Source organism: Chaetodon trifascialis, chromosome 4 (genome assembly GCF_039877785.1).
Source record: "Chaetodon trifascialis isolate fChaTrf1 chromosome 4, fChaTrf1.hap1, whole genome shotgun sequence".
Taxonomy (NCBI): Eukaryota; Metazoa; Chordata; class Actinopteri; order Chaetodontiformes; family Chaetodontidae; genus Chaetodon; species Chaetodon trifascialis.
In genome coordinates, this window is record NC_092059.1 from 17,963,465 (window position 1) to 17,990,005 (window position 26,541).

Consider the following 26,541-nt stretch of genomic DNA (forward strand, 5'->3'; position numbering starts at 1 on the left):
ACAGAGAGTTGAACTGTGCTCGCTGAAGCCCATCTGCTGCTGAGATCTTTTTAATCTCAGAAACTATCAAGCAGTGCAAACACAAAATCAAAACCTGTGACTTCCTTGTGCATTTTTATGCATCTTGGAAACACGGTTCACATGAACATACCACATAAAAGTGTCTGCCAGAAGACAGGAAATTCAGTTTGTAAGCAAACAATGTTTCTGTGTGGTGTAACTGTCACTGAAATTCACCTCAAAGACGCACTGAGAGCTTAAAGGTCATCCAACTCCGCCAACACAGAAAATATTACAAAGACCTTCAATCTAAGTCATGGAAAACACCCCAAATATCACCTGAGTGGCTTTAAACCAACAGCAGCGAAATATGAAACAACATTGACTGACTGATACTGTACTGCATCTGTGTGTGTTTGTGCTGCAGGTGGGTGGTAACATAACATACCCCCCCCCCCCCGTGTGGAAACAGTGTTGCCATAGCGCAAAGCGTTACGGCGTCAGTCACATGGCCCCTCCTCTGAGACGGCCATGTGTGTGTTTGTGAGTGTGTGTCCATTTAAATCGAGTCAAGCGCTTGATTCACTCTTACCTGTTGTTGCGTGCTGTTATGTGTTATGTGCGTATGAAGGGATAGAGAGAGAGTTAAAGGGAGAGTGTCTCGCCTCTGTGTCACAGAACAGAACAGTGAGTACACTAGCTTTAATGAAGCGGGCACAGGTTGGATCAATCAGAGGAACACACTGTACAGTTATCCAATATGGAATAACGGAGATGATTATTTGAAGCTTTACTTTAGCATGTAGTCATGTTGTCTGCTGTAGCTCAAATGTGTCAAATTGATTTTTCTCCAAAATCAATAAATGTCCTTCCTTTCTGCTTTGAAGCAAACTCGTGAGCTTCCTCACAGTCTGCTGTTTACAGGTCTGACACAATGACGTTACATGAAACGTACTCACAATTACTACTATTATCAACAATGTCCTTCCTTCATGAATAAAACCAGATGAGGGAAACTGAACTGACTGCTTATTCAGAGTGCCTACCAAGACAGCCATTACCTGTCCTCCTCACTGAGCTGTGGGTTAACCCTTGACCTCTACGACCCAGGAACCGCTGAGGTGAATGAACGTCACACTGTAATCTACCTAACACACAAGTCCCCCGCAGGGCTCAGGCTCATTCTGTTGTTATCTGTGTGGGAAGAGCAGCTCGGTCTCTGCAGGCTGGTTAATAATCATTTTATTGTAACAAAACAATGCAGACAAATTGAACGTGGTGTTCCCCTGCAAGCACCAAGGAATCCTGGATGCAAACAATCTAATCTATGAATCCAGTACTTTACATGCTTTACCTACAGCTATCTGTAAACAAAAGGTTTTCCTCCTTCTTGGTGGCCAACTTGATAAATGCGGGACATTCTAGATTTTTGCTTTGCAGCGACATTATATCAATATGTAGGTTATAAATATGTTTTAGGTGAAACGGTCATGTTTTTAGAGTTTGCCTCAAAAATCTTGTTTTTGTCTGGTTGTAAAAAAAGGCCTCTGAAAAATAATTTAACCCCATCATGGTACACTTCGTCTCTGTTCTGAAAAGCCAGTGATGGAGTGTCTTTGTCGGCCGATACATCAGTCCAACCTTAAATCTCGGCGGCTCATGTTTCACACAGCTCATGTGATCAACGCAGCCCTTCCACAATGATTTGGTGAAGTAAATGTGGTTTCTGTTGTTAGCTTCTCTGGCACGAAATTACAAAACAATATTTAAAATGACCGACTTCACTCTTGTCTTGTGCTGAAACCTGTGCGCATGAAACATTGTTAGATTATTGTGTTTCCTCAGATTTTGAACACCTCCACATTTGACACTTTGAGAGTCGAACGCACCCACTAGTCCCTCAAACCCACCACTCATTTGTGCTTTCACTTTCCTCTCACATACTCATTTAATGCCTTTCATGACTCTCCCACAGCGGCTAAAGACACTGGTGGTGTCATATATTCCAGGCTTCCAGTATGTGACGCAATGGTTTGATACTGATTTCTGCTGGTTAACAAACCCAAACTGCCAGTAAGTATGATTTTCTTCTCCCTGATGTTAAAGTTTCCACGCATACACAAGTGAAGGTTTAAGAAAACCATTCAGTTGGTTGCATTCAGTGAAAATTACACTGCAAATCATTTCACAGTCATTTCACAGTATTTCCTTTGTAAAGACAAAGTCATGCCACCATGACTCAGCATCTCTATCAATCATTATTTTTTTTAACTGCCACCATATTAGAATTTCTTCATCACCCTGAGTGTAAAATGATTGTAATGTATTGTTTTGTTAAAAAACAAACAAGCTGAATTCATCAAACTGAACAAATGTGAAGACTAAGTCCTCACAACACTGAGCCCTGACTGGCTGAGAAGAGCAGGGTCAGCTGGAGAACAGCAGCTGGTAGACAGTCAGTGTTTTGCTCAAGGACACTTCAGCATGCTGAGACGTTGAACCTGGTTCTCCTGGATTTACAGCACTCCACTGAAACAAAATGTAGAACCTCAATAAGAAAGGAGAAGCGCCTCCTCCTCCTCAGTGCACTGCACTATACAGGAATGACTTAGTGTGTCCGTTACACAGCTGCATGACACTGGCCACCCCTGAGATCTGATTGGCCAAGAAATTGTAAATTAATGTTCTTCTGATGTGTGTGTGCATGTGTACACTTATTTCATGCCACCCCCACATAACACAGTGCCTCACTTGGGCCACCCCAGTAAAGAAAAAAAAGTGTGGACAGGCCACTGCAGTCAGTGAAACTTGTGCACTGTTCTCTCTGAGTTACACATTAAACCAGAGATCACTGACAGACAAGCTGAAGTCGAGTGACTGATTATGCAACCTGCTGCTCTCGAACACCCCTAAAACACACAAACACTGCAGCATGACTGTGTAATGAAATACAAGGCATACCTGGGCTGTGCTTACCTGTTAGAGGAAAGACCTTTATTCAAACATACAGACCCACTACAGCCACAATCACATGGGATCACCAACTCCTTGAACTCCATAAGAACTGCATGAGAGTGCTTCCATTTCTCTAAATGTGGCGTTTCTTTACAATCTGGCGATGGCTTTCAGGTTAAGCTGTATTAAAAACCATCTTATGAAATAAATATATAAATATGGTGGGCAGAATTACACAAATATAAAATCATGACTTACAACCAGTAAGACTGTAATATGAGCTACAACATAACAAATTTTCAACAGTATTACAGGAAAGTTCTCTGCATGTGAAAACAAAATGTCCAGAAAATATTCAAGACATTTTAAACTTCATTTAGTGATATTCCTAAAATTCCAGGGCCAGGGTGAAACCTGCTCTGCTGAATTACAAAGAGTGAGCGTGTTCAGGGCTCAGCATCTTGCTCAAGACTGCTTCAGACAGCAGCACTGATAGACACAAACACATACACGCTTACAAGTGTCACAGCTCAAACCAGCTGATGCATCCTCCAACTTGCTTCCCACAACTTTAAGTGTAAATATTAGAGGCCAGTTTGAGGACAGAGGCCACTCTGATTCAGGCTAGGCGATTTAAGACACTTGGTGCCGCAGGAAATGGTACCAGGCCCCCATTTAGATTCCTGGCCTGAATCCCTGCAGCAGAAAATGGAATTGGTCCCAAACCTCCAACTCACTGTAGTGTTGTACCGGGTATTGTACAGCCAGAAAGAGATTTTGTGTGTGTGTGTGTGTGTGTGTGTGTGTGTGTGTGTGTGTGTGTGTGTGTGTGTGTGTGTGTGTGTGTGTGTGTGTGTATGCGTGTGTGCTTGGAGAGAGGTGACCTGCTCTTACATAAGGTGGCGGTGCAACAGTTTGAATATTAAAATTAGGACAAAACCAACTCATCTCAGGAAAAACTAGGCCATGGAATTCAATTACCCACGTGAGGAAACACACACCAACATCCACACACACAAGGTCTCCATTGATTCCAGATTTATCAGTAATTGAAACAAACTGACAGGCGCAAACGAGCTCTGCGTCTGGGCTGACTGACAAAGCTCTGTAACCTCAAACATCGCACACACTTTCATTAGTAACACAACACACACCCAAACATTCCTACATGAGTCTACAATGGCTATCTCATGGAAACGAACATGAGGTTTCTGTGAAATCTCCATTTCTTTCTCCAAGTTTCTATGCAGCAGAAAGATAAAGACAGAAGAGAGAAAAACAACTGCCAACCAACAACATCACATGAAGAGGAGCAGGTGAATTCCTCTTTCCATTTCTCTTACCTAAAAACTGCAAGAGTGCAGGGCCAGTCGGAACAGTTGGGAATGTCACCCATCAGTTAAACAGGAATACACTCAATGCACCCAGAGAGGGAAAAAAGGGATAAAAGAAGGAGCAAAAGACAAAGATGAATAAACCAAATGACTGGAGAACAGACCTACCACCGGTCTGGGAGCTCTGAGAGGTCTGGAGTGGGCAACCAAGCGAGCCAAGGTGTCCTCCTCCCCTGGTCGGTCGACTACATGAGCGTCGTACGCCACCATGATGGACACCTCCTGCATCATCTTGATTCCTCTTGCCCCAACAGCAAGGAGGAGGAGAGGATGAAGAAGAAGAATGAGGAGGAGGAGGGAAAGCAGTGGAGAAGGAAAAGGAGAGGAGTGCCGCTGACAGGTTTTGTTTCTGACTGAGAGAGGAGGAGGAGACTGGTTGCTTTCAAGAGTCCCTCAGGAGCTGGACCCCGCCCACTGAGAGGAGGAGGGGCGAGGGGATGAGCGAGTACAACACACCTGTTTGTTTCTCTCTCTCCCTCTCTGTAATGCTAGAAGTGTGTGACAAAGCAGGATGAGTTTGCTTTTTCTTCTTATCCTACTCACTGAGTGAGTACTTCCCTCTCCCTGTCTCTTATCGTCTCTCTCTCTCTCGTGCCTCTCTCTCCCTCCCTCACTCTCCCTCTTTAGGTTGCCGTCTTCTCTGCCGCTGGTACAAATTAAGATACAGGCTTGTTTACACATCTACACTGCGTGTGTGTATGTGAGTTTGTGTGACTGTGTTTGAGGTTAAGAGAGATAGGAAGGAAGTTGCCAGATCAACCACAGTGACTTGTCGTACATAGTTGTACATCGTTCCACCAGTAAAACCCAGGAAGTGAAGTGAAAGCAACTTCAAGGCGATCCTGGACGATGTCTAAATACTGTAACAACCTCCCAGAGGGACCCCGCAGCTAAGAACTACCTGACAACGTTGCTGCTGCGATAGCAACAGGCTCCTCCTGTTTCCTCCTGACAGGAGAAATGCATCAATAACCCCTCGTCATCTATGAGTTCACTTTGTCGTCTCTCTCTTATGATGTGTTTTCCTGCCCCTGTGTTGTTCTCGTCATTTTGTTTCTACCACAGAGGTACATCATAGAATTCTTTCTTTGCAAACAGAGACAAGTGAACAGTCATGTTCCCTACTGTGACCCAGTAAAGTGTCTTATCTTTTGCTCTAAATCAGATCTACTGAGTCTTCTGTTTGCAATTACGCATTAGTTGCAGTTTGTCATCCACGTTAGCAATGAGTCATGATTCTCCAATTTTTGAATAGTCACAAGATAATGAAAAAAATCAAATAATTCATGTGACTATCACCTTTCCTGTGAAAAATATTTTCCTTGTTTTTAACCTGTGTGGGTGTGACGCAGTTCATCTGGTGTTGTGGGAGGCAGATGTCCTGTACGTGTAGCCACCGTTAAGTACATGCTACTGGGACTGAGTTATAAGTCAGTGTAAACGTGCCCAGATAAGTTCAGGCTGAGGGCTAATGGTCTAGCAGGCCATGTATTCCCTGCTGCAGGGGAACTAAAGTTCCTGTTTACGAATGACACCACAATATCTGGCTACTGTCCTTCATCGGACTGCTCTGCTCTCTCTACGAGAAATTAGTGTAAAAAAGCCAGTGTGCTCCCAGCTATGATAAGGTAAAGCTATGTGCAACTACTACTGAAAAACTACACACAACGAATGGCTCCTAGTGAATATCTAATACTATGTTTGCTAGCAATGCCCATCCCTAATCTGCACAAGCATTTAGGGACACTTAAAGGGATAAATTTACTCACACAAATTTGCTCACACAACTTCTGAGTACCAGTTTTTCCATGAAAAATCTTTCACCACTAATGAGCAAATGCACAGGTGCATCTTGTGCCCTCCAATGAATTATGCATGTTAAACACATAAATAATATAAGTAACATATAAATAAAACAAGACTTCATAAATATATTTAAAAATAATAAATAATTGATGACTGGAAATGCTTTTGATTGTTTGAAAGATAAGGAAGTGGGTACTGTCCTCTGTACATCTGTCCCTGTGACCTGCAGCTTGATTCTGGACACTTATTATTTATTTTGTTCATTGTTGAATCTGTTACTGAATTCTTTAAGTGTGACGTCTTTGAATTCTTCCCGCAGGCAAACATTTCCTGCTGGAGTGAAGTGGAGCTGAGCAGTTTAATGCAATTTCTTGGTCAGCCATGTTTACCCAGAATTCAGTGCAAATTAATCCCACTTCAGATAGTCAAAAAGTAGCCTTGTGGGACAGATGAATTTAGATGTCTATCTGGAGTCTATTAGTAAGATCTAGCCATGGTTAAAGTCTGCTATTTGATTCATCTTGTGTTATAATGGGATAATGAAAGATGGCCGAGTTGTACGTTCAGAGATAAAATCAGTTACTGTCGCCTCCTGTTGCCTCTCTTTACATGTCCCTCTGGACGTTTTTGTTATGTATTTCTCTCTCACTCCCTCTAATACGAATATCTTACATTATACTGTAAAGTCCTCTCTCAATCTGGCTGTAAGTCTTTTTGAAGGTGTCTTTGCGGCCTCTGAGTCTTCATCCATCCATGTAGGTCTTTTTCTGGGACTCCATATCTTTCCTTCTTTGTAAATTATTCTGCCCGTCAGTCTCTCGACACGCATCCTTCTCTCCTCTTTCTCCTTAGTCTCTTAAAGTTAAGCTTTTCTGTTGGAAGGATTTGGTAAAAACCGGATTAATCAGTCAAACCCTGAGCAGCAAATGAATATACGACATTTCTCTCCGGGAAAGTCATCACTCCAGCTGCGGTCCGGCGGATGTTTAAGAAGGCTGAGAAATTCAAATTCTTCCCATAATCCCCAGAAAGGCTAAGCCACCCCACTGCCCGTTGTGTTCATCAAGCCAAGGTGCCAGTGAATTCTTTCGATGTTTTAAGCTGCTTACAGAGTTCAGCTGATCCGATTTAGACGTCGACAGAGGAAAATATGTAAAAGGGGGGGGGGGGGGGGGGGGTGAACAGAGCGCAAAGTGGCTTGGATAGGCTGGTTCTCCCGTTTTCTCTGATGGTGGTTGAACACAGCAGATCTTCCAACACTCTTCCAAGGAAAATACTGCATCTACTGGCTCCCTTAAACTAAAAGACACCGTTTAACGTCATGTACAAATGATAATAGCGTTATTTGTTATAGTCCCTTTCCACACTGGTTCCTCTCTTTCCTTCTACCTGCTCTCAGCTGACTGGACAGTAGATCTCCAATAGATGTAGTTGCGCTATCAGCTTTGCCAGTCAGTCCCCAACACATTCATAAAGTGCGAGTCTGTCCATAGATGTGCTTCACTTCACTTGTGATAGCTCAAGACATCACGGTCTGGAAAGTCAGTCCAGAAACAGGTGTTTTCAAAGGAGAGGAGTGCTATGGTGTGGTGTGATATATAGCGGTGTAGTGTCTGGATATGGGAATTGATGCATCGTTATGCAATGTGTCAAGCTGATGTGACATCCTGTGATCTGTTGGTGTAGTCTGGGGTGTCTGGACGGTCAGAGGCAAAACTGGGCAAAAGTGAAGAGCGGAAGGAAAAGAAGACTCTTCTTTTAGTCCTTCTCATCACTCTCATGTTCTTTTTTATCTCTTTCACTCTGACTGACTTGCTCCATATACTTTTATCCACAGGGAATATTCTATTTTAAAAGTTAAAAGACTGACTGGTTTAAAAACATGACAGCAGAAAGAAGATGTCTTTGAGAAGTGAAAGACCTCAGACGCAGAAACAACACACGCACGCACACACACACACACGCGTGCGCACACACACAGTTTTAATGTGTAAACCTTAGCTATTAGGATGTGTTCAATATTTGTATTTTTCAAGGGTCAGCAGATGATATTTTACAGAGATATTTTTATGAACTGAGCAGGAAGTGATACATATTTAAGACCAAATCAGAGTTCAGCACTCTGCATTCATTTATGTGTATTCATGAGTGACCAGGCAAAGAGAAAAACTTGTGTAAAGCTAGTATAAGAACAGAAAAAAAACAGTGCAAAAAATAAATCCACCAACACAAGACGAAGCTGAGGAACAGCAGGGGAGTGAAAATCAGTAAGGGATGATCAAGAGATGAGCAGAGAGAGACACAAAGTGTTCGTGTCTGTCCTGAGGCTAAATCAACCAATCAGACAGACAGTTTTAGCTCACTTCACCCGCTTGAGCACAGCATCCCTTCATTCAGCATGTGTGTTTTGATGACACTTCATTTAGTCAGTTACTTCTGGTGTCTGTGTGTGTGTGTGTGTCCATAATCCTGTAAATGTGTTTGCCCATACAGGCAGGTGACAGATAAAAGGAAAAACCTGAATAAATGAGTGGTGAAACATAATAAATGGAGATGCTGAGAGGGCAGGAGGGCTCACTGAATAGTTTGATGACTATGGAAATGATGATGATGATGGTGAATCCTAAGCTATGGACTTCAGTCACCACATTACACTCCAGTTGAACACCTATGGGAGAATGGCTCCACTACAATCAATCATCCCTCCAGTAGAGCTCTGGAAACAAGCTGTTCTGGTGCTAATGAATTTGTGTGTTTATGCTTGGTTAGTGCGTGAATTTCAGTTAGTGAGCATGTACATTATATGTTGGTGTGTGTGTCCTTTTGTACAGCAAAAGGCCTGACATGACAGATTGTATGTGCTGCAGATTGTGCAAGAGTGCCAAAATGCTACCAAACCACGAGAGATAACACTGAGTCACAGTGCAGCATATCCTGTATGTAGTAAAACACAGACATACACACTAAGCATGGGGGGATCGTAAGCAATAACAGCCATGTGCCCTGACAACATGCCCTTGAGCACAGCATGGCATCACCACCTGCTCACTCTCTGAAGGTTTTTCTTGATAAGAAAGTCGGAAAATGTGCCTAAAATGTGAAATATTAACTGTATGTCTTTATAGAGAGACATGGACAGAGACTGAGCAGGGGAGAGAAAGAGAGAAGGGTGGAGAGAGTGTGATTATCTCTTCCATCTGTCTCTGTCAACTCTTTCCTTCCTCTATCACAACACACTCTGCTGACACAGACACACACACACACGCATGGACACACAAACAATATCATATACACTGTGTACTGCTTTTGGTCTCTGGTGACCTCAGCAAATTCCCTAAATGCCAGCAGCCTCATTAAGGTCAATAGGAGGATGATAACGCGCATGTGTGCGTGTGTGTGTGTGTGTGTGTGTGTGTGTGTGTGTGTGTGTGTGTGTGTGTGTGTGTGTGTGTGTGTGTGCTTACCAGTTCATGTGGTACATGCACTGGTAAGCTTTGAAGAAAACTATGACTACCATCCATGGCAGCCATCTTTTATCAGTGATTGTCAGATTACAGTCAAGACCAATAAACGACTACTGTACATATAAGAAAGTCTATGAAAAACAAAGGAAAGAAACAGACAGATATATATATATATATGTGTGTGTGTGTGTGTGTGTGTGTGTGTGTGTTATATAGCACACTGAAAAGGGTACAGACAACTAAACTACTCACTATAGCTAACTGCTCACTATAAAATGTAAATATCCTTCCCATTTTATGTTTGCCTGCTATTTTACCTAATGTCTCCCCCTGCATTTGCAGGGATGCAGTGATTCACAACTCCATTCCTCTGGAGACAAAGAAACTACTTAAGCTAAAGAAAAGTAAACACTTGACTAAGAGAAAATGATGACTGCTTCTCTGTAAGGGGCTGTGCAAATAAAACAGAAGTAACCTAAACTCTGGGCACCAAATCCTCAGACAGAAAAGAGGTAAAAACCATAAAGGCCAATACACAGCTCAGCAGTCAGTGCAATAAACCATTACACCTAAGATCCAGTGAACTGTGGACAAATCTGTGGTAGAGCGTACCCCATACTGCAACCAGAAGGTCACACATTCAAACTGAGCAACAGCTAAAAGTGTACTTGACATGCTCGAGGACCTCTGATCCCTCTGGTTAAAGGTATTTGTGTCTCAGTGGGAGATGCCAAGACAGGAATTTCTTATTGTGTTGCTGGGATTCATACAATAATCTCATAGTCACTCAAGGAATGATGATGTGTGTGCATTTTTACTCACTAGTGCAACAGTTTTTAACAGTGCAAATGGTCTGGGTTTTACAGTTAAACTCTGAATTAAGATGCACGGAGTAATTAATGAAGGGCATATATAGCAAATGCACGTGTCTGTACGCAGAAGTCCTCACCTTGATGTTGCAGGCCTGCTCCATAAGCCTGCGGGCGTTCTCTGCAGCTCGGTAGCGTTTAGGGAGCTGCACTCTGAAGAACTTGAGAGCCCCTTCAAAGTCCGCCTGCAAGAGGTCCTCTTTAGACGTCTGGAGTGAGACAGGAGGAGGTGGGAGGAGAGGAGAGGTGGTGGTGGAGACAGATAGACAAGAGACAGTCATTAAGAGTCAGACATACAGAGCACAGAATAACTGCCAGTCTCAGGTTCAAGCGGTTTTGAATAGGTTTTTATTTTATGTAAGGTTTGACTTTTGGATTTCTTTTTAGTGCACTTTAGTTTTCAGAGTAAGTTTGTTACTTTTAGTTTCAGATTTTCAGAAAGCTCTAGTTTTTATATATTTACTTTTACAGTAATTTTGTTTCATTTTCCGACAGCTTTTTCCACTGCTTACTTTCAATTTAGTTTCAGTTTATGATAATAACCCTGCGATGCTCATACTGAGTGTCACATTTATGCTACACATCATGTTTCTCACTCTTCAAGTTTTTCCCTTTTCATCATTTTGAGTCTAGAGCAGGGTGTCAGAGAGTATGAGGTCAGCAGCAGACTGGACTGAACAACTGCACTGCTGTTCTTGAATAATCTTATCATCCAGCCTCTCGTGAGAACAGCAGAGTCACTTTCCATTATCCACAAATGGAAGTTGAAAGCTAAGAGATCACCTCACATCTCAAACTGTATGCATTCATATCCCATCCTCACTTTTACTTCCTCTCATCTTGGAAGCACTCTCCCTTCTGCCATTTAGCTTTCAGTTCCTTTTCACGTGCCTGTCTTAAATGAACCTTAAAGCGTTTCATGTATCATTTGTTGTTTGAAGCATCTTAAGATTATTCTAATTTTAACCTCAAAGTAAATCACAGAGATTCCAAAAACGTAAAACAAAAAATGATAGTCCACCAAGAACTGTCGCTAAATATGTTACTGTAAGACTGTGGGAGCATACAGGTTAGAGGAGAGGGCATGATTGGAAAGTCATTTCAAAGCACTCCTCTCCTTTGAAAACAAGTGTCACACACCACACACACACACACAAAAGCCCTAACTGGTGCAGTGGAGCTACTCAGTCACTCAAGTTGTAATGGGCAAGATGTAGAGCATGGTGACTTTGGAAAAACAAAAAAAAAAACTGTGGAGTTCAGACAATAAATGAAAAAAACAAGACAAAACACACACACACACACACACACACACACACACACACACACACACACACACACACACACACACACACACACACACACACACACACACACACACACACACACACACACACACCAATAACACCATCTTGTGGTGTAAAGAGGCACTGTCATACAGAGACATACAGGATGCACATGCACATGACTTACTAGAAAGTATAAACTCTCGGGCAGGTTAAATAGGAGACAGTGGGGACAAAGATCCCTTTTCAGTTGACATTTGCATTACAAGAGCTTCTTGTATGAGTTTTTCACATAAATCTCTTCATGTAAGATTCAGGGATTACAGCATGCTAACATGCTGAGCATCTCTTGTATATAATACTTGGCAATTAGCTGGCACATCCATCTAATGTAACAGAAAAGTCCACAGCAAAATGTGCAAGCCTTAATGATGTCGAGCGTTAGAGGCTGGTCTTTAACCACGAAATGCAAAGAATATTGCTTATTGCCAGTGTCCGAAGTGGAGAGGCGGAAGCTTTTTTGAGACATGCGTGCTTGTTTTCATCATCTGTTCTCATCACTACTTCTTTGCATTATCAACACTGCTAATAATCATGCCTTTATAACTCTAAAGTTTCTTTCATCCAGCGTCTGTCTCCCTGTCCCCCCTCTCTCACCGCCAGCAGCTTGGGGACGAAGAGCCGGTGTCCCATCCCAAGGAGACCCATCACCCTGCAGAATGAGTCCGCTGAGGCTTGACTGCTGTGGGCTGTCTTCTCTGCCGTTCCCTCTCCGTCCTCCACCGCCCTGCGCACTGCTGGAAGGGGCAGATGCGGGGTCAAGGCAGGTAAAGGGGGAGGAGGGGGCGGAGGGGAGGATGGTGGAGATGGTGGCGGGGTGGGGCAGGGTGAGGGAGAGGGGCGGTCCCGCTCAGGGGCCAGGGTGGCAGATGACTCCAGTGTGTCGTCCAAACGTCCCAGTGGGTTTCTTGGAGTTAGAGGACGGGTGGACGAGGAGCAGGTTGGTAAGCGTTTTCAACTTAGGGGAGCCAAGATTCACCTTGAGGTCACTGTCGAGCCAAATTGGCCGTGTCCTGGAGAAGGAGGTGACTGACCTTCTGGGAAGAGAAGCTGACAACACCTCATCGGGCAGTGTCACAATGGAGCAGGGCAGAGATGCTCAAAGAAAGACGCAGCCACTCAACAGAGACGACCTACAGCCAACATTGAGACTGATCCAGTTCATCTAGGCACCACAGAATATGGACAAGTGGACAAGACGTCGGTGGAGGCCACTCAGCTTGTACCACTGTCAGAGCCCAGTAATGAACAGAAGGTGCGACAAAATAACAGTCAGAAAATGATGTGTTGGTGCTGCTTTCGGCATAATGCTGAGTCTTCCAGCTACCTGCCAGACTGACTTTGAAATCCAGTCACACTACCCACTCTCATCTTCCTGAGCCAAACTCCCCCAGCCAATTCCAATCCAGTACGCTGTTGCCGAGCAACAAAGCTGCTCCACACGTGGGCCACAGCTCCGGCAAACAGCAGCGATGGATAAGTACTCCACCTTTTTTTATTTTTCCTTCATTGTTAGACTTCAGAGACGGAGAGAAAGAAAATCCACTTCAATTGGCACAACTGAGTGGCCTTAGCGCTCGAGGCTTGGTGCGTGTGTGACAACACAAAGCAGTCGATATGTTTTGTACCCTTTTTTCAAATGAGAGCCAGCACCTGTATGAAGCGCACAGGATTTTAGCTTTCTTTGAAATGCAAAATTGCCTGAAATAACAGTATGAATCCTTTCATCTGAAGAGCTCCAGTCTAAGCCCGAGCAGGCGGTCCTGACGACATGGCAGAAGCAGTCGAGCTGTGGTCTGTTAGAATGGGAGTATGCCACTTTTATGCCTTCAGGAGACGATGATGATGCATTTGCGTCGGTTTATGGCTGACTGGATGCTAAACTCGTCCAGTCAGATTTAAGACAGCGATGCATGAAAGACAAGACGAGTTTGGAGAGAGGTAGTAAGACAGAAAAAAAGTGAATCACAATAGCTTCTATGTATCTTTGCTCTTCCTCTTCACTGACATAACCCTCTGAGCTGAAGTCTGATCCAAACCAGACAGAGCAGAGTCCAGTCCACTCAATAGTTTCAGCATGGACTCCAGTGTCTGTCCCTCCGGCAGACTTCCATTAGCAGCAGCAGCCAGGCATCCGGTCTGTAGTGGTCAGTGGATCCTTTAGATGGGAAGCCAGCTCCTTCCGATGGAAAGTCACTTCTGCCTCTCCACAACAAGGCTAAATGGATGAGTCTGCCTGAGTGTGTTTGTTGTTGTGCTATCAGAAGTGATAGTCCTGGCCAGCAACTGGGGTGAGGCAAAGCAAAGAAGCCACACACTGTTTCCCGTCCACCGCCTCTTTCTTTTGCACTCTCTCTGTCTTCCTCGCTTTCTCTCCCCCTCTTTTGCTCTGTTTGTGATGCTAACAGCTAGCGGCTAGCAGGGGCGGCTCCATTGCAGAGGTCTGGGTGGTGGACAGAGGTAGCATGTTGGAGAAATACACAGTCAACCAACACAGAAGGGGAGAAGGCGGAGGTAGAGGAGTAGGAGGTAAAGAAGAGAGAGAACGAGGAACAGAGGGAGAGAAGAAGCTCCAAGCAGGCTTCCATGGGAGGTAAAGATGAAGAGGAAAAAAACTGGAAAAAACAAAAACACTGAGCTTTCCTCCTCCAGGTCCAGATTGCTAACGCTCTAGCTTATGCTCCTGTTGTGATGTGGATGGCGGCTGCTTAGCAGGAGAGGGAGGGAGGTGAACACAGATGGAGGGAGGGGTGGTGAGAACAGCGAGGAGAGCAGGATGGATGGAGGAGGGAGGAGGGAGCCTCGGGGGAGAATGCCGTCATGCCTGGCCAATGAGAGGCAGACAGTGGAAGCCCCTTCCACCCTCCTCACATCCTTATTTGTTCTCTGTTCCCGACCATCACATGCACCACATCTTTCTCTCTCTGACACACAGAATACATTACTGCCAAGATATAGAGCGGGAGGGCTTTTTAAAACCAACCATGTATGATTCATTTAGAGAGGAAAGCTTGAGTGTAGCTGCATTATTGTGAAAAGCCAAAAACACTGATATCAACACTACATCAACACATCATATTTATCAGCATCATTAACATCCTGAGCCAAACTGCATATTTGGATTAGCTTCACTAGCTCTCATGTAGGTCTTGTTTTAGGCTATTTTGGTCTGCTCATATATGCTGTGCAGCTGTTTTATGTAGGATAAATAAATATTGTATCAGAACACATTGTTGACAGGTATTCATTATTAAGGGACTGGGTTTGGGGGCAAAACAAACCTGATTGGGGAATCCCTCATAATAATTTAATTTGGATATTCTTCTGCTTTCCTGATGATCTAGCCTCCTATTTTTCCAACAACATCTGTAAATGAGCACTGTGCAAAACAGTTGAGGGCCTGACAAATACGAAAAACAAGTTTTCATAATAAATTCATTGACTTGACATGCTGAGGCTTAGGAGACACTCAGGGACCACAAAAACACATTGGCTGATAGAGACTGATAATGTTCCTTTGAATGACTAATAAAAGTAAAACAAGGTCATCTGGTTTAGTTGAGGGTTATGAGCAGGCCTGATGTTTTCAAGGGATAGCAGAAAAAGGTGGGGGTGAAAAATGAGCACTACCATAATTCACTTTATAGCACAATTTCTATTATAGTTAAGAAAAAAACCTTCTCTACTTGTGTACTGTATTAATGGGAGCTGAGAATTACACTTCAATCAATGTGAAATTACCTGATTTACACAAATTAGAGAACAATGTCGATATGTCTAAATTCTTTCTGTGAAAACCTTGATCTGTAAACCTGGTGTCAGCCAGACAATTTTGTTTGCACCCCTTAAAATGTGCAGACGTACAAAGACACTCACCTATACCTGCAAATTAATGAAATAAAATACATAACGAAACATGCTGCTTAATGATTTGTCTTGTTCCAGTACCAGGACATGGACCATATGACGAGACAAACAATCCTGTTCTTCATCACTGAGTGTTCTTGAAGGTTCAGCATGACTTCGAGTCTGTCCAATGCAATTAATGCCCACATTGACCAACCAGACAGTGAAATGCAATATGACATGGCCATTGCCAAAACTCATTGATCCATCCCACCACAAAGAGATCTGATAACACAACAACTAGTAATTCTACTCTGCTCTGCTCTGATGGCAACAACATGCAGTTTGATTTGAAAATACTTTAAAGAACTTAGGCAGATATTTTCTGACTCTACCTTTAAAATACAGACATCAGTTGCATTTTTTAGCATTTATTCGTTTTAATATGTTTATTTCTTTTTTAATCCCAACACTTACTTGCTTTTTGAATAATGTGACTAAAATCATTATTGAGTTTAAATAAAATAGTAATATTTGTTGTTTATATCTTGGTTTTGTTCTATGTCTATTAATTGTTTAGTACATGAATCTGCATGTTTTTATTAAGCTACATCCTATTTTTCATTTTTTTCCTCATTCTAAATGATACAATTTTATCAACCTCTGACAGAAACTGTGTGGACCCTGTATGCACCCATAACTGTATTTTGATGACTAAAAATTAGAGAAAAAACACATTCAACATAATAGCAATGTTATAAATTGAAAGGTATCTAAAGGGATCTTATTGTATGAAATAAATCCCCTACGACATCAGCACACAGAGACACGTGTTACTCTGTTCAGAATCTGGTCACTGTGATACAGACTGGCAGCAGTTGTGACGCAAAGTGCATAACATTCAACTTGATGTTTAACATGATGAGTCTTCTTTAGACAACAATTTGTCTTTAGGGACAAATTAGCCTGCTACTTCCAGATGCAGTTTCTGATTTGAGCACTAGGGGGCAAGATTTGCCAACACACAAACTCTAAGCTCTTAGTATCACATCAGACCTATGACTTAACCCTCCCCTTCACACACAATGCCTTTTCTGCACAATCACGCTCAACACACTTTGTAAGATTCTCACTAATAGCAGCTCTAATAAGCTGCTCAGAAGCACATGACTGTGATGTGAAGTTAATGTTTTTCTGAACTCCAGATAGGTTTATCTTTGGTGTACAATACAAACAATATTTTTTTTCCTCTTTTGTTGAGGCAAAGTGGATCTACTAAACAAACTGTCTTGGTTTATAGAAATGGTATTTTTGATATAAGAACTTATTTGACAGAATTAAAACAGATCGTTACAGATGAATGAGGTGAGTGCTAACCTTGAGCAGGGCCAGGGCTACGTTGAAGATGATGTTCAGACCCTGGAAGACAGAGAAGTAGATGAATAGTGAGCACAGAAACAAGTGGCAAAAGTATAATGTTCACACGTATTAACAGGCTTTTAAAAGTTACAGATCGTCAGTGTATATCAATGTATTCAATGTATTTCAGAGACTGAAAGTGATTTTTCAGCAATTCATAGTTGTACTTTGCAGCTTTATATGTGGGCAGCTTCCTGATGGATGATACAGCCAACCATCTCAACACTGTTACTGAGATGTCTGAAATCCTACAAGGGTCACTGCCACAAAGAGGCGAGGTGAGGTAAAATATCACATGTTGGTGAGCCCAACTTTCCTCATCCTCATTCCTGTTTAGGAGAGTTTTAATTTCTTTCTTAGATTTGGATTCAACGCTTCTGAAAAAACATTTTCCCATTGGCATCCATCCTGAGAATCTACAGTGTCTGTTTATAGTGATGGGATATTCTGCTGCAGATGCATCTCCGTATTTCCTGCTTTAATATGAAAAGAATGGATTTTCATCTACAAATAATGTCTTCTGCAACTTTTAACAACTTCAAGAAACAAAGACAGCATAAGCTTATCAATAATCTCATTAAAGGCATCTTCATTTTAAGGAAAACATGAAGCAGAACATCGATCCAAAATAGCAAGTACAGAGCAAGAAAAGACTAAAACGAAGACAGAGAGTAAAGTCCACAGAAAAAACACAAACCTCAAATTAAAAAACAGAAAGTAAGCTAAAAGTTTACTTTGTTCTATTCGTTCCATGTTACCAAATAATTCACTGATCACTGTATGGATCAGACTATTGTTCTGTTTCTATTCACTGACACGTACATTGACGCTTTGACAATACGCTTCTCCCTCCTCTTTTGTTTGTACAACGCCTCTGATTTTGACACAGAAAGACAGAAAATGGAAAGCTGATGTCAGCTCTGCACGGGAACACCCGTCTCCTTGGTCTCCGTGACAACCAGTTCACATGGCAACACAGAGCTAAAAATATCTGGACAGCTCCAAAAATAACTGGAGAACGAGAAAAGGGGGGGTGGGCTCTGCCTTCACATACCTATCTTTGCAGGCCTCAAGATGGTGCTACAGTGCTGAGGCAGGATCAAAGGTGTGTAAGAGAGAAAGGAAGATAATCTCAGAGTGTGTGTAGCCGAGCGAGGCAGACTCGTGCAGGGGAAAGAGAGATAAACATACAGAGAGGGGAGATATGGTGACGAGGCAACAGTCCAACGGAGGAGTGAAGGCTCAGGAGCACATGATGCTGGAAGTGTACTCAATGGAAAGAATGACAGCAAAACTTCATGTAAAGACAGAAGTGTTTAGAAACTGATGGGCTCCTGTACTGTAGTTGCTTATTTTGGATTACTGATGTGATAAGGTGCTGTACTGTTTCTCTTAAGATAATTCAGAATAATTTTTTTTTCGTTACCACAGCCAATGTGAAATTCTTTGTTTAAATATCAGTGAAAAGCACTGAATGGCTATTAGTGACCAAAGTGGTAATAACCGTCGAAAGAGACCCCTCACACACCATGAAGGTGTGAGCCTGGGACTCCCCACTAACCAGTACAACTTTAGTCTCTTCTATTAGAAGAAGAGAATTAAGGTTTCTAGATGCTGAATGAGAAAAAACAAACAAATAAAAAACAGTTGTGTGAGTGTAGCAGAGAGGAAAAGAGTAAAGGGATTATCAAAGTAAACTGCTAAGGAGACTTCATCAAGGACAAACAACAGCTGACTGAGAGAGCGATAAATAAAAGGGATGAGAAAAAAGCTCACACAAAGGGAACGAGGACAGACGGGATAAAAGAAAGAACAGTAAACGACAAGAAAAGCATGAAAAATATGAATAGAGAGCAAACATGTACACCTGGTGAAGACAGCAAGCAATGACAGACAGCTGTATAAAGAGAGAGAAAAAGAAAAAGACAAGAGAAAAACCAAAGAAAATGATAGAGAGACTGGTGCATAACTAGATATGAGATCGAGCCAAAGAACACAGAATGAGAGACAGTGGGAGAAAGAAAACATACAGCAAAAAAAAAAAAATTAAAGAATTGGCAAGGAAAGAGAGAAATGACAGGGAAAAGATGATAGAGAAAGTAAGCAATAAGCAAGTAGGAGAAGATGATGGAGAACGCCAAAAAGAGGAGGGCAGGCAGACAGGGAGGCAGGAGATGAGGATTCTGGCTTAACGAGCAGACTCTCATCATGCGGCTCATTGGGTGAGAAAGACCTGGGAAACTTTTAATTGTTCTGCCCGAGGCCAATAGGAGGACAGAGGGAGGCAGGGAGGGAAGAGGAGAAGCGGGATGGAGGGGAGAGGAAACACATACTGTAAGACTTTGATTTTGGATGTTTTATGAAATAAAACTTTTAAGAGCAAGGCAAGACACTATTAATCCTTTCTCTCTTTCTTGGGTGCACAGAAAAATAACTTCATAAATACATATTACTGCATTAGCGGGAGAGACAAGCAGTCATTTGTAGAATATCTGCTGAGTAACCTGGAAGAATGGGTCTGACTTATTTCTCTTGAACTGTTGAGATCTCTCCAATAGAGGTCAAGCTGACATGCCTCCTCTTCATCTGCTCACGTTGGTTGTGGTGTTCCTCAAAGCTCTGTTCTTGGTCGCCTTTTACTTTGGATTTATATTCTCCAAACACATTATTTATTTTGCCAGCTGCATGTTCCACCTCTAGACAAGAGCCTGAGTCAGACAGTCCCAGTACACCCTCACTACACATTTGGCTTCATCAGGTCTGTCTGGCAGCTTCAGCTGCCACCTGATCCGACTCACCAGCAGGTGGTGTTCAGCCGAAAGCTCTGTTTCTCTCTTCACCTGAGTCCCCAAATCATACGGCCACATATCGCATGAAAGCAGTAAACAAAAACTCAGGTGTGGATTGTCAGTCTTAAGGCGTTTTTTATTAAATTTATAGACCATGTTGTTTTTATTGTAAATTACTATGCAGCACTCTAAAAAAGGTGCTACATGATTGTAGTTTATTACTCACATTATTAACTATTGTGTGATGAGCAACATGAGCCTGCATTAGCATGCTATGATTCACAAAAGAAATTCAGCTCTTCTGAGCATTGTAGCTTTTCTTTTTTATGTTATAAAGTTCTGTATCTTCACAGTGAATGCCAGCATGTCAGAATGTATGAATGAAGACGCTACATCAAGTCGCATGGCTTTCTAATAACAAACTATGAAAGAAAACAGGCTTTTCTATGGCTATGTTCAGAGATGTCTCAGAGATTTTTTTAACGCTTTTAATGTTTCATCACTCATCCTCTGTGATCTGTGATCTCAGGTGAAACGTATGTCCAGAATTCTGAAGTTACTGTGATGGTTGTGGAGTATCACAGAATCTGTTAACAGACAAAATGACTCATTTTAAACATAGTCATAGTCTTAAGGAAAACTGAAATTGTCTGAAATAGTGAGTCTAACCAACAATAGCACGAGTAATGGAAATGAGGTAAAGTAGTGGCTTTGGGAGAAGGTTCCCTCAAAGGAGCTTTCTGTACACATGTTTGAGAACAAGAAGCAAGCAGTGATTGGTATCAGGTCAAGTGGTCCTTATGACATTAAATCAGTGATCGTATCAACCCTTAAAAGCCTGATCAGTGCATCCCTGTTGATTACATCGGGAAGCTATTAGATCAAACCACAGAGCAGAATGCAGATTGATCAGTGCGGGTGCTGGTATAGCTTTGCCCTCTACTTGTGGCCACTGACAGCTGGTCAGTGAAGCACAGCACACTTGAACCAACTCCTCGATCAATCTTCCTCTTTCCCCTTTTCCTTTCATGTCTCCTTCCTCCTTCCTTAATTGCTGCCCTCCTTACTTCCCAGTGACCTCTGCCACTACTTTTCTTCCCTCCGTGACCTTCTTGTCTACCTCCTTACTACTTCTCTCATCTTTCTTGGAGAATGACCCTCCCCTCATTGGACACTGGACAATGCAGAGCAAATCACTTTCTGTACTCCCTGTACAAAATACTGTGGTTGTACCTCACAGAGAAGCAGGTCAGTGATGTGGAAAACCATGCACAGGGGGAACTTGGCCGTAAAGAGGGTGAGGAACCACTGGGAGGCGTACATGTGTGCCTCCAGGTTCAGCTCCTGGAAGTGGGACCACAGGTCTGGAAGCTGTTCCTGTAGGAGCAGATGGAAGAGCAGGGGAAACTTATGAGATAAAACAGCACTTACAAGAACATAAAGATATGACCTCGCTTGTCATTTCAATTTTACATTATTTCATTTTCACTCATACTTTATTGAATCATGCCATCTCACTGAGATGATAATCTCTTTCAAGAGAGACCAAAGAACAAAGACAACTTAAAAAACACCCTTGACACAATTCAGTAACACGTCCCAGCTGCCAGAGACAGAAACAGAGACATTATTCATACATTACACACTGTTAAACTAAATGCATAAAAAGGAACATTTATTAGATTACACAAAGCTTTTAAACTACATTCACAAATCTGTAATGAGGTGAGTGATTCTATGTTTGTAGAGCAAATACAAAGTGTATGAGCGCCAGAATTCAGAACTGCCTGTGTTATATTATTCTCTGTACTTCATCATCTGAAGAGGGTTCCTACATTTGTTCTGCTTCCCCACTTATTATTCTCTTTGATCACTCTTGCTCTGGTTTATCTGTCTTTATACACTACTGTTTTGGTACAATAAGATTGAGCACATGTGCGGGGCAGCTTTAAGTTTCAAGTTGAAAAATGTGCATGTGTGTCTTAGTGTTCATTTATGAACAGTGAATAAAGGATTTAATTAGCCAGACAGCTATCCAGTTTGGCAGCCGACACCATGCCACATGACACCTGACTGGATCAGATAGTGAGCTCCCACCTGTGCGCTAATAATTAGCAGTCAATGCTAACATCATTACATTGAGCGCATTTAGTCGATCCTAACTGAGTTGATCTTGATGCTGAGAGACGACTGCCTGCAGGGCCAGGATGGATTTCAGGGCCAAATTAAACTCTACTCAGCAAGTGGATTTAGGCTGTAATACCTGAGTGGGATGGGACTTTAAAAGCACCAGGATCATCAGCCTGAACAGACAGGAAGAATGCTGTTTAGCCTCCAGGGATGGCAAGTCTCACACACTTGGAGTTATTTCTAATTATATTCTATTATATTTTGTGGCCAGAAACGAGTCAACAAGGTAACAACAAATGTGTTGTCCCCCACAGATGATGCAATCACTGGTAACATACTCTACATATTTGAGCATGACCAAACTTTTCTTGCTTTTATGGAGAATGCAAAAATATTTTGTCAGGCTATTTGTACCGTCTGCTAGTCTTTTCTTTTTAGTGGCACCCAGTATGAGTAACTGTCCAAACCTGCATTCACTCATTAACTAAATGCAATAGCCGAAGGGCCAGTCATTGACAAGACAGTCAAAATGTTGGAAAATCACGTCTAGTGTAAATTAATTGTTCTTGAGATGAGTCTGTACAACAAGGACAGGCGGACGTATGAAGAGAATTTCATGGCATTTAAACTTATGAGGTAGACAAAATGACTGATTTACCTTTTTTTTAATTTTGAGCTGTAATTGCAGTGCTCCTGGGCCAAATCCTTTAAATTTCTGCCGCTAAGTGAGATGAGATTTATCATTTTCTTCAACTACGGCCAGAGGTGTGTAAATGTGTGCGTGTGATTAATGCACAATGAAAAGAAACAGAATCAATGAATACACTGGGAGTGATTTGCATAGTGAAGTGTTGTTTGTGAATGAGTGAATGATGGGAGCGATTTCTGTTATTTTTCTTATATTTGTAAATCCAAACTAGACAGAACAATAGGATGATAATATAACGTATTTGTTATATATGATCCAGAAACATCTCACTTTGGTAAACACACTTAGAGTCAGGCATGGTGAGATTTCTGTAGGTTGCTCCATTCGCCAACATACAAAAACATAGTTCAGTATAAATAAACTGTTCAATACGCGTGTAATAGTTCTTGATATTTTGACATTATTTAAGGTTTTATGCAAAAAATAATGTAAAATTCTGGAAATGATAAAGTTCAGTATAACAATATCTAATAAGTGACATATGAGTGCATGTACCAATTTGGCTAAATTATAAAAGCCAGAAGCAAACTGTTGGGCCGAAAGAGACAGCTCTTATTGCTGAGCTCAGCCAAATGATCGCCAAAAAGAGCTGGAATCATAAGACTTGTATCAGAAACCTTATAGAGGGAGTGGGAAGTGGAAGCAGCAATTTTGAGAGCCTCTGGCTCCGTAAGGAAAATTCCTTTGACTCCCTGTCATTTTGAATGCTTTAAATTCATGCGTCTTCTCCATGGCAACAGATGCTCATGGATATTGCAGTATTCATGCGAGTATGCATGTCAAAATGACAAACAAATCGTGGTTTCTCAAAAATAAAGTTGAAATGATTCAAATTGGTGGCCATAAAATGAATCAATGAGATTGTTACATTATCCAGGAGAGTCCCATGTTTCTAAAATTGAAATAGGACTATAGAACAGGGAAAAACAACTGTATTTCATCCACCTGTCGTCCTCTCAGCATTATTATCCTTCTTATTTGCATTGCAATACTCCATTACATTTCAAATATGAGAAAACATTGCATCACTAACCTGCATCAGCCTCTCCAGCTGGTAGAACTTGCAGTGAAGATCTTCAAAGTTGTTTTTGTAGAGAGCTCTGAGGCCGTACTCATACATGATTTTCACCAACACAGAGAAGGCCTGTTCCTCAGGCATCTGAAAGCACATGGATAACCATAAAATACAGCTAAAAATTTAACAGCTGGTTGTCTAAACTGTATGTCTGTAGCCACAGAGGAAACCAGGACAATTTGTTTGGCTCTCCAAACCACATTTGGCGGTCACAGTCACAGAGTCGTCAAGACAAGAAACAGATTCTTTTTTTTTTTTTTATCTCTAAGACACTGTGATGCTTCCAGACCAGAGCTAAATTTTATTTACAAGGTTTTTTTTATACCGCACCCATCTGCTCCTTAAAGACGATGGGAAAACAAATGGCACATTTTATTTTCTGACATTATTTGACTAGCTCTAAAAAAAAAACAAAGAACACAAAACGGAGAAGGTGGAGGTGTGCATGACATGAAAGGACGTGCTTGAAGGTGTTCGCACATACAAGCTGAAATATGAAATCTGTTTTTAAGTGAGTGCTTCACTGTCTTTGTGTGTGTGAGTGAGTGTATGATACTGGGATGAAAAAGCTTAAAACTGTGTCTGTGAGGGTTTATTTCTCCTCTCTCACACACACACACACACACACACACACACACACACACACACACACACACACACACACACACACACACACACACACACACACACACACACACACACACACACACACACACACACACAGTGAGGTGATATTTAATCAGAGTGACAGTATGTGTTTGGGGCTGAATGGGCTCCTGCAGGTAAACCTGAACCCCTATTAATATTCCTGACATCTCCTCCATAACCTCTCCCTTCTTCCTCCTCCTCCTCTATAACCCGTCTGCCTCCTACTCCTGTATAACCTCTCTTTCTTTTACTGCTGCTGTCCCCTTTATCTCTCCCGTTCCTCCTCCCCACCATTACAGCCTCCTCCTGTAACTTCCTCCAGTTTTCCTCCACTGTCTGCTATCTTCTACTCCTGTCTCCCCTCTTCTGTACCTCATCCTGTGTCTTCACTAAACTCATAGCTCTCCTCCATCTCCTCCAAACATCTCTCCTCACCCCACCTCCTCCTGACCTCTCTTCTTTTCTCTACTCTCCCTCTTCTTAGACCTCTGCTGCCCTTGTCATTTGGACCTCAACCAAACATCCACCACTCCCTCTCCTCCTTTTGGGACTCCTGCCTACATCTTACTCCTCTGCCTCTCCTCCTCTGTCTTTTAACACATTCCCCAAACAGACAAGTTGCAACACTCTTTGAACTAACAAGACGCACTGAATAACAAGAAAAGAAAAACAAATCAGCATGGGTGGGATATATCGAGCGGGTGTCCTTTAAGAGCTATGTGTCTGTCAGTGACCTTGAAAATAAATGTGTGACAGCGAACAAGTGTCTGCTCCACCTCTTTCCCACTTCTCATTGTCTGCTATGGCTCTGTCTCAATGCTTTCTGTGTTACCTTGTTTCACACTCTCTCACTCCCTCCATTTATCCACATCATTCTGCTATTGACTGCTTTCATTCCACCGGTCAGCAACTTTCAGCCAGTCATGTTTTATGTCTCTCTCCCTGCTTCTATTTAGTCTCTAACATTGTCGTAATTCTGCTTTATTACAGTTAGCACAAGCTAACAGACTTCATTTCTGTAGACGCAGTGAGGTGTAGAGAAGGCTGACATATTTTCTTAATCCTAACCTTTCTGTTGCTGTCCTCAAACAGTCTGTATTAGCACCAAGGTACATGAATGTGCAAAAGCGAAAGGAATATGGAAAGCGAAAGCAATCCAAAATAAATTTAATCCAGCCACAACAAATTCACACAAGCAGAACTGGGCAAGAAGTAACTGAGAAAATAAATGTGAGAAATTTTGCTGTGAAACGAACCAGAGCTGAAAAATATTACTTTGACAGCAAGAAAGGAGACAAGCCAAACAACAAGACAACATTAATATTTGAGCCAGAGTTATGTTAATGTTTGGCTAGCTAGCTACATCAAATCTATACTCTCTGCAAGTTACACATCGCTCACAGTATCCAGAGGGGTTTTCCTCCTCCAAAAAATGTGTCTTCTTACGTCCTCCTCCTTCTCTTTGGTCACCATAAATTCAGCTATTGTCTTACGTTCCACTTTAAAGAGACGGGTATGGGTTCCTTAAAAATTCTGGGGAAAATGGTTACTAAGGACCTTCTGGCTAAGGCCAAAACACTAAGAGATCCACCAACATCCATAAGGGAAAGGAGGACAAAATCCCTATGGTGATTTTATACAGCTAATTTTTAAGGCATCCTGAGATGGAAAATTTATTTTATTTTTAGGGATTATTGATGTTGCTGAGAATGTATAGCATGTCTATGTACACAAGGAAGACAACACAACAGCACAATTATTCATATTGTGTCACAGATGAATTGACTCAATGACTTTTTTGAGGGCACAGTCAATGTTGTATCAAATTACATGAAGTGTTGTTTTTGCTGAACCCAGGTCTGTCTGTATGCATGTTTGTATGTATGGTATCTATCTATTCATGTACTGTCTTAACCATGAGAGGGCAAGCTGCATGGATGACGAGTCAACTCACGTGCAGCAGGAGAACAGCAGCGAGGAATGACTGGCCCTGGCAATAGCCAATTTCCTCATCATAGACAGAGTAGGCCTGGCAGAGGGAGGGAGGGGGAGGGGGAGAGAGAGAGAGAGAGAGAGAGAGAGAGAGAGAGA

General features: G+C 42.1%; 1 protein-coding gene across 5 annotated transcripts in view; it reads right to left on the reverse strand.

Annotated features, from left to right (window-relative positions):
• The window catches only part of rabgap1l (RAB GTPase activating protein 1-like), a 115,755-nt gene that overhangs the window by 12,421 nt on the left and 76,793 nt on the right, over positions 1 to 26,541 (reverse strand). For 3 of the 5 annotated variants that reach the window (XM_070960444.1, XM_070960442.1, XM_070960443.1), the window contains 5 exons: positions 26,405 to 26,479; positions 23,761 to 23,886; positions 21,122 to 21,265; positions 17,058 to 17,099; positions 10,569 to 10,697 (listed from right to left, as the gene is read on the reverse strand). In XM_070960444.1, the coding sequence (XP_070816545.1) occupies positions 10,569 to 10,697; positions 17,058 to 17,099; positions 21,122 to 21,265; positions 23,761 to 23,886; positions 26,405 to 26,479 (516 nt within the window). Of the gene's footprint in view, positions 1 to 4,457; positions 5,029 to 10,568; positions 10,698 to 12,431; positions 14,539 to 17,057; positions 17,100 to 21,121; positions 21,266 to 23,760; positions 23,887 to 26,404; positions 26,480 to 26,541 lie in introns of those variants that run through there. The other 2 variants (XM_070960445.1, XM_070960446.1) reach the window with 2 other exon arrangements.